This window comes from Mirounga angustirostris, unplaced genomic scaffold (genome assembly GCF_029215605.1).
Source record: "Mirounga angustirostris isolate CCGP_5_RB_7025 unplaced genomic scaffold, mMirAng1.0.hap1 SCAF_7, whole genome shotgun sequence".
In the NCBI taxonomy this organism is placed as follows: Eukaryota; Metazoa; Chordata; class Mammalia; order Carnivora; family Phocidae; genus Mirounga; species Mirounga angustirostris.
Genome location: NW_026991715.1, coordinates 30207916 through 30216931, shown reverse-complemented (window position 1 = coordinate 30216931; position 9016 = coordinate 30207916). Strand labels below are relative to the sequence as shown.

The 9016-nt window shown below is 38.6% G+C and overlaps 1 protein-coding gene across 1 annotated transcript; it reads left to right on the top strand.

Moving 5' to 3' along the window:
- Positions 1–425: 425 nt before the first annotated feature.
- On the top strand, positions 426–8700 carry LECT2 (leukocyte cell derived chemotaxin 2). Its single transcript, XM_045886553.3, has 4 exons — positions 426–748; positions 2227–2323; positions 3795–3940; positions 8357–8700. The coding sequence occupies exons 1-4, from the start codon at positions 703–705 to the stop codon at positions 8521–8523; spliced, it is 456 nt and encodes a 151-aa protein (XP_045742509.3). The 5' UTR covers positions 426–702; the 3' UTR covers positions 8524–8700.
- The last annotated feature ends 316 nt before the right edge of the window (positions 8701–9016 follow it).

Here is a 9016-nt window from a genome sequence, read left to right as displayed (position 1 = left end):
TGGGAAGAGTGTGGATGCAGGGAAGGGCCACAGTCTCAGTCTCCCACAGCCCCTGACAAATTATTTACATGGGGATGTTTCCACAGGAAATCCCAGGGCCTCATATAATATTAAGCATAACAAGGAGGTGTTAAAACGTTTGAAATATGCAGAAAATCGCATATATTAGTATAACCAATAGCCTTGTATCTACCTCTGATAATTAACAAATTAATACTTTTACCTATTTGCTTCTCATATTTTTTACAAAATATTTTAGAGTTTAAGCACTCTGTATACCACTCCATAATTCTATTTCCCCTCCCTCTTCAGGGGTACCTATTATACTAAAGTTAATCTGTGCATATTTGTATACTTTTCCTATGTACACAGCCATTCATGAAGCCAGCCATAGCCTAGAAGGCAGTCACCTAGCCTTATCACTTTCTGTTAATATTTAGTCAGCACTTCCAATAAAATTACCTTCTTCTTCAGATCAAACACTTTTACATAGGTCCTACATGTGAACCAAATAGCTACCCAGGGAATATTCAACTTTGACTTGCTTCATTCTTGTATTTTTTGTGTGTTTCTTACACTAAATTAAAGAAATGAGAGATGCAACATTCTGAGGCTAAATAATTCAACCGGCTATTCTTCAAAAAGCGTGGGGGCAATTCACATTACCAGAGGAAGAAACATCATAAGGAAAGCAAAAGCCAAATGTTTTCCACAGGAGTCCTCCTTTTTGCTGTCTTGATGTCAACTGGTAAGTCAAAAAACAATTTTAAAATCTTGGCTAATTTAAAAAAATTTTTAATAAAAGATTTAAAAGTCATTAATATCACAGTCACAGCAGAAACTTATGTGGTTGATTACTAAAAATGGACTAGGAAGAATACATGGTCGGGGATAAGGGGTCCTCCATGATTTCCACCTGAATATTGTGATTCTTTCACAAGGGAAACAGAAAAGTGGAATGGAGGACTTAAAAGAAAAGTCTGTCAATCTTGGTCTAGGATTTAACTGGAACATCATTAGAAAATAAAGAGTCTGTGTAAGAATTCAATTTGGAGGATTCCTGATAACAGCAACTGGTGTGGATTAGGATAAGGGGAATGCTCCCTTAAGAGTCAGGAGAGAAAAATGAGTCAGTTAATAAATTGTCCAATATCTGCCTCAATTCCCAGGGATAAATATTTGTTGCCAAAGTGATGGTATTACATCTCGATCAAGATGTTGACCTGAAGCTTGGCTCAAAGGTATAAGACATTTGAAACCCATCTTCTAAAAAGTATATTAAAGAATATACTTTAATGGCCATATTCTGTAGCTCCTCCCGTAGCACATATATTAATGAATAATAAAGTATCTTTAAATAAAATCAACAATCAAATTAGCTGGTTCTTGCTTTTGCTTCTATTTTGTTAGTTTATTTCAAAATAAAAGGGTGAGTTTGCTAACCACATCTCTCTGTGAATGTTAACACTGGAAATCCAGGAAATTTAATTCAATTAAGTATTTACTGCTTACTAAAGAGAAGCTCTACCTAAAACAAGTGTATACAAAATACACTGAGAGAGCCACCCCTCCTCCATGCTTTACTGCTATACAATTTTTCATATAATTATTTCTACTCCCTTCTTTCCCTTGTCTTTTCCCTCCACTCTAGGCTAAACTGGTCTGACAGGTTCTTATTTCTAAGAATCTCCCTCTTCCATGTTTGCAGATATGAAAGAGATTTATTTAGTGCTAAATAAACTTTGCTAGTTCAGAGTCTGTTTCTTCTCTAATTCAAACATTTTCTTGGATTTGATTATTAGGACTGGCAATAAAGGAACACTTCAAAGTTACTTTAGAATTTCTAGAATTATTTCTTTGAGCCATGCTGTTCATTTTTGCTTCACCTAAACATAATGGTCCCAAGTAATAAGCATAGAAAATTTGAAAAGCACAATCTATGCCACTCATTAGTCAATAATCTGAAACAAACTGTAATGATGGAGATTAATGCTTATAAATAAAGTTATAAATATTCTGTACGTAATAAAACAGAATTTTATGGCCAGGGAGAAAGCTAATTTTCCATCTGAATCCAGAGTTAAAAGGCAGACCTGCCCATAACCTACAGAAAGAGAAAAACTAGTGAAAACAGAACTTTTGAATCCACTGGGAGACATGTAAGATAAACAGAGACTGGAAATATGTGAAGTCAGAAAATCTGCTTCTCATGTTTCTCTTTCTTAGCACTGGCTGGACCATGGGCTAGTATCTGTGCCAGCAAGTCTTCCAATGAGATCAGGACGTGTGACAGTCACGGCTGTGGCCAGTACATTGCTCAAAGGTATTCTTACGGTTCTTAACCCCTCTGCTTAATGTCCTTGCCTCAAGCGCTCACAGTCATCTCTCTCTGACAGCAGGATTCAGAGATGGAAGCAGCTGTACTAGTGTTTTTAGAGCAGCTTCCAAGACCTCTGCTTCAAGTATGGGCTCTGAATTGGGAACACAGCATGTAATAAAGAAAGAGGGAGGGGAACAAACATAACAATCGTCATCAATCTGATTTTTCAGGTTCTAGCCTGTTAGGCAGGAGAAGAGGTTGGTAAGAGTGAGCATAAAGACAACAGTGAGGCTTGTCAGAGACAACTTAAAGAATGCTCACAAGCTGGGATCGTTTCGTGTTTGTGCTCCATTCACTCTAATAAATTCAGGAGTTATCACTCACTGTATTAAAACATCATATACAGTAAATGATTTTTTTTTTTAAGATTTTATTTATTTGACAGAGAGCACAAGCAGAGGGAGAGAGAGGGAGAAGCAGGTTCCCTGCTGAACAAGGAACCCAATGTGGGACTCGATCCCAGGACCCTGGGATCATGACCTGGGCCAAAGGCAGACGCTTAACCGACTGAGCCACCCAGGTGTCCCAGTAAATGATTTTTTAAAAAGATTTATTTATTTGAGAGAGAGGGAGAGAGCATGCACACAGGGGGAGGGGGCAGAGGGAGAGGGAGAGAGAGAATCCCAAGCAGACTCCACGCTAAGAGGCGAGCCCAGCTCGGGGCTCCATCCCAGGACCCCGAGATCATGACCTGAGCCGAAACAAAGAGTTGGACACTTCACCTCTGGAGCCACCCAGATGCCCCCACAGTAAATGATGTTTATAATGACTTCTGGATTACTGAGACAAAAATCAGATGAGGGTAATGTGATTCTTTTATGATAAGTCCCCATAAAAATACTTTTTTTTTTTTTAAGATTTTATTTATTTATTTGACAGAGAGATAGACTGAAGAGCACAAGCAAAGGGAGTGGCAGAGGGAGAGGGAGAAGCAGGCTCTGCACTGAGCAGGGAACCCGATGCGGGACTCGATCCCAGGACCCTGAGATCATGACCTGAGCCGAAGGCAGACGCTTAACCATCTGAGCCACCCAGGCACCCAAAAAGACAACTCTTTTATAAGTGGTCTTGAAGGGGTCAAGATTCATAGATCTATAAAATTTACTTACATAGATAGATGTCTCATTTCCCCAAAATGCCATATAATAATCATAGTTCATAAATTCTTAAAGGCTCTCTATATACCAAATACTATCTTAAATGCTTTAATCTTTACAAAATGATTATTACTACCTGCAGGTAGGGAGGTTAAAATTGAGATAAAGAAGAGTAAGGAAACCTGGGACATCCCAACATGTTCTCCAGTTTCAGTGTTTGATATCCTAGTCTGGGAACAGTGAGCGAACACCACATTTCTGGGCAATAAAGTTCCCAGGGCATTTTCTCAGTCTGTTCATTCTTATTTACATTCTAGAAATCACAGGCCTCACCCAGGTGTGGATGTCTTGTGCTCTGATGGATCTACCGTGTATGCACCTTTCACCGGAATGATTGTGGGCCAGGAGAAGCCTTATAAAAACAAAAATGCCATTAATAATGGTGTTCGGATATCTGGAAGAGGTAAGAAGTGCTGTATACACCTGGGACACATCCTGGAAATGTTTGATGGTTATCTATTTAATGCATTTGCCATACACCGAAGTTTCATACTTCCTTCAAAACGATGACATCTACAATAGAAAGGACATAGGGTACCAAACTAAAACAGCTCTTCCCCTGATATCATCTTCTTTATGCACACACTCTACCTAACCCCACAGCTGACTGAAGGACTTTCTTCTTGTGGCCCATGTGGTTTTGTCCAACAGTCTACAAACAAAATCACTTTCAAGAGTATTTACTATAATAGATACTTCCATTTACCAAAATCCCACACTTCAAAGATGTTGGCATTCCTGCAAAAGTTGACTGGGAAATATTTTCCAAGGCCTCTATGTTCTAGGTAAAGTTGGGTCACCTAGTACTCCAGGTATGGGCCTATTCTTTATCTGTTTGGTTTTTTTTTTTAATCCACTGAGGTATAACATTCACACAGAAAAGTGCACAAAGCATAAGCACACAGCTCCTAAATTTTCACAAAGTGAATTAACACTGTATAACCATCACCCAAACAAGAAAAAAAAATTCAGCAGCATTCCAGAGACCCCCCTGTGCTATCTATACTCATTCTTCCCAGCAAGGATAATCACTATGCCACCATACACTAGTTTTGCCTGTCTTGGGAAAGGATATAAACAGAATTAAACAGCATGCAGTCTTCTTTGTGGGACTTCTTTCATTCCACATCATGTCCGCAAGATTTGCTTTGCATGTGGTTTCATTCTCAATGATGTAGGCTGTTCCATTACATGCATACAGCTTCATCTATGTAATTATCCTTCTCTAAATGGACATTTCGGTAGCATCCAGTTTTAGGTGACTACAAAAATGCTATGAACTTTCCTGCATGTGTCTTGTAATGAACATAAATATGCATTCCTATTGGGAGTGAGCCCTGAAGACACTGCCCTCATCCCAGCCCTGAGAAAGAAACACTCTGTGAGGGACCTCAGGTTCTTGAGAAGCTCTATGGTGGCTGTCCTCTATATGCCCAAAATGACAAGAGAAACTGCTGCCACTAGAAAGGGTCCACTTAGTAGGCAAGGCCAAGGTTGGCATGGTTACCCAACAGGCAACAAAGCTGAAGCGTAATCAGATTCATCTGAAGCACAGAGATCTGTGGCATTGTCTAGCTAATCACGGTGACCCAAGAGCTGAACAGACGGGCAGCCTACTAAAGCCTTATTTGATTTGTATAAATGGGAACACTCTGATGAACAAAACTGTGACTTTAATCATCACAAGACTGGGTCACAAAACCTCCCCCCACCCCCCACGAACTCCCAGACTTGACCCAATTCACAATCCCAGGGCCCCTTGAAAGAAACCAGGGCTGAGCCCCTTTGAGGAAGGGCTCTGTCACATGGCCGAAAATTTATACCAATAAACCTTACTTCACTTTTTTTTAAAGACTGTATTTATTTGACAGAGAGAGAGAGAGAGAGAGAGGGATCACGAGTAGGCAGAGGGAGAGGGAGAAGCAGGCTCCTTGCTGAGCAAGGAAGCCGATGTGGGGCTCCATTTAAGGACCCTGAGATCATGACCTTTATTGTTTCATCTTTCATATTTAAATGTACAATCCATTTGGGATTGGGTATTATGTAAGGAATAAGGTAGGGATCAAGATCTTTTTTCTCATATTGGTATCTGACTCAGTACCATTAACTTGATAAGACTGTTTTCTCCCCTACTATTATTGCAGTATAGTATCTTTTGTCATAAATGATGGTCTGAATATACACAGGTCTGTTTCTGGTCTTTCTATTGTGTTTCATTGGTCACTGTGTCAATCTTGCACAAATACCACACTGTCTTCATTACTGTAAGCTTTAAAATACATCTTGATATCTGATAGTATAAATCTTTCAACTTTTGTCCTTCTTTCAGATTGCCTTGACAATTCTTGGTCACTGGCATTCCCAGATACACTATAGAATCAGTTTATCAATTTCCACCAAAAATTCTGCTGGGACTTTGATTGGGTTTGCACTGATTATATAGATCAAGAAAAATTGATACCTTAAAAGTAATGAATCTTCCAATGAATAGACATGTTATACCCTCCATTTATTTAGGTCTTCCTGCACTGTAATATTAGTAGTTGTCACATTGGTTTCCAGTGTTGAGGCTGTGTACATATTCTGTTTCACATGTACCTAAGACATACTGTATTGATTTTGTTTAGATTTTCTATAGCAGTACTTCCAATAGAAATAAAAGTCATGTATATAATTCAAAATTTTCTAGTAGTTACATTAAGAAAGTTAAAAAACAGGGAAAATAATTTTATTTTTTTTAATTTTTTTATTTTTTTATATTTTTTATTCTTATGTTAATCCCCATACATTACATCATTAGTTTTTTTTTAATTTTTTTTTTTACATCATTAGTTTTAGATGTAGTGTTCCATGATTCATTGTTTGTGCATAACACCCAGTGCTCCATGCAGAACGTGCCCTCCTCAATACCCACCACCAGGCTAACCCCCCCTCCCCCCCCTCCCCCCCAGAACCCTCAGTTTGTTTTTCAGAGTCCATCGTCTCTCATGGTTCGTCTACCCCTCCGATTTCCCCTGCTTCATTCTTCCCCTCCTGCTACCTTCTTCTTCCTTTTTTTTCTTAACATATATTGCATTATTTGTTTCAGAGGTACAGATGTGAGATTCAACAGTCTTGCACAATTCACAGCGCTTACCAGAGCACATACCCACCCCAGTGTCTATCACCCAGTCACCCCATCCCTCCCTCCCCAGGGAAAATAATTTTAATAATATATTTTAACTCCATATCTTTAAAATATTATCATTTCAAAATGCAACCAAAAAATTACTGATATTTTAATTTTTTTGTACTGTCTCCAAAATCCATCAGGCATCTTATACTTAAAAGTACATCTGTGATTAGCTACACTTCAAGTGCAGACTAGCCACGTGTAGCTAGTGGCTACCATGGTGGACAGCACAATTCTAAGGCGTTTCTTATGTTTTCTGTTCACTTGCCCTGTTTTCACTGATATGTGTGTTAAAAATCTTCTATTACTGGTGGGTTTCTATTTCTCCTTGTATCTCAGATAGTCTCTGCTTTCTATACATGGTTTCTGTGTTATCTGACACATGGACAGTTGCAACTGCTGTATCTTCATTGTATTTCGCAGTATAAATTGTCCTCCTTTGTCTTGTTTCTGTGATTTTTGGCTTGAGTTATACTCTCTGATAATAGAATCATAACCCTTGCTTGTCTTATTATTTCCATCTGCGTGACAAATCTTGATCCAGCCCTTAATTCTTTGCCTTTTTCTTTTATTTAAAGATTCTATTTATTTATTTGAGGAGTAACAAAGAGACAGAGGGAGCACAAGCAGGGGGAGGGGCAGAGGGAGAGGGAGAAGCAGACTCCCCGCTGAGCAGGGACCCCCCCCCAATGTGGGGCTCAATCCCAGGACTCCAAGATCATGATCTGAGCTGAAATCAGATGCTTAACCCACTGAGCCACCCAGGTGCCCCTTGCATTGTGTTTTATTGGATACAGCATAGAATTGGGTTTTGAAAAAAAAAAAAGAAGATAGCAGGACGGGAAGAACGAAAGGGGGAAATCAGAGGGGGAGATGAACCATGAGAGACGATGGACTCTGAAAAACAAACTGAGGGTTCTAGAGGGGAGGGGGGTGGGAAGATGGGTTAGCCTGGTGGTGGGTATTGAGGAGGGCACGTTCTGCATGGAGCACTGGGTGTTGTGCACAAACAATGAATCATGGAACACTACATCAAAAACTAATGATGTAATGTACGGTGATTGACATAAAAAAAAAAAAAAAAAGAATTGGGTTTTGGTTTTCAAGCCAGTAAGAATTTTCTTTTTTAACAGATGAGTTAACATTTATAGATGTACCCATGTATGTGGTCCCAAAAGTCATATTACATTATAATTACAGTATTAAATTAACTCTACTTCTCCATTTGGTGGGTCTTTGTTTTTAAATTTTTCTTTTAATGTTTAGAAAGATTTGCATTCTTCTGCCAATTATGTCCATTTTTCTTTGTCTTTAAAGGCTAATCATTTTATTAGAATAGGTCTTGGAGTTGAAATTATCCTGGGTGAGAACAAGAAAATATGTTAAAAGTCTCAATTTTCTCAGCATCCTAGTGTTTTTTTGCTATTCCTCAATGCCTTTATTAAATCCTCATTTGAATCTACTCTCCCTTGGGCATCTAGTCTTCATTTCTGATACAATTTTGTCACCTTCCTCTGTTCCCTCACTGAGTTCAATCAAGTTTCACTTCTTTTTGTCTTCTCTTTCATTTTTGTTCTTATTTTTTGAATTTTTGATTCAAGGCTACTGAGACCCAGATAATAACTAATTTAACTTCTTTTCTTTTAGGTTTCTGTATTAAAATGTTCTACATTAAGCCAGTTAAATATAAAGGTTCTATCAAGAAGGGAGAAAAACTGGGAACTCTACTGCCCTTGCAGAAAGTCTATCCTGGCATACAATCCCACATACATATTGAAAACTGTGACTTGAGTGATCCTACCGTGTACCTCTAAGTAGAAGACACATGACCAGATCTACTAAATACAAAACCATCTCCTTAAAAACCTGGATGCGTCCCCTACTCTTCAAGAAATTTGTGTCCAAATAAAAACATGATGCATGCAAGAAAGACAACAGCCTGTTTCAACTCACTGTCACTTGAATGTTTGATTGTCAACTAATTTCTGAGAGTTCTGATTTTTCTGTCACCTGTGGGATCTGAGGGGTTTTTACCTGTTTGTTTTTTAAAGTTTCTCAGTCCTGAACACACAGGATAAATAAACATATGAATTCCAGCCTCTCCAGACTGCATTTCTGACACTTCTAAGACTAGCTACCTTTTCTGCCTAAAAATAAGAAAAAGCCTGAAGCTGTTTTCCTGGCACAAGAATAGAGTTGCAAAATGCCGGACACACACACACACTTCATATATATTAAGTGAACAAACTGGAGTTAAACTCTGAGTAAAGGTAGGGAAGCGTTTCAGCAATATCCTCAGGTTTATCA

Coding starts and splice junctions, on each gene's coding strand:
- LECT2 (XM_045886553.3), top strand. CDS start 703: ATGTTTTCCACAGGAGTCCTCCTTTTTGCTGTCTTGATGTCAACTG. Junction 749..2,226: donor TGCTGTCTTGATGTCAACTG/GTAAGTCAAAAA, acceptor TCTCTTTCTTAG/CACTGGCTGGACCATGGGCT. Junction 3,941..8,356: donor TGTTCGGATATCTGGAAGAG/GTAAGAAGTGCT, acceptor CTTTTCTTTTAG/GTTTCTGTATTAAAATGTTC.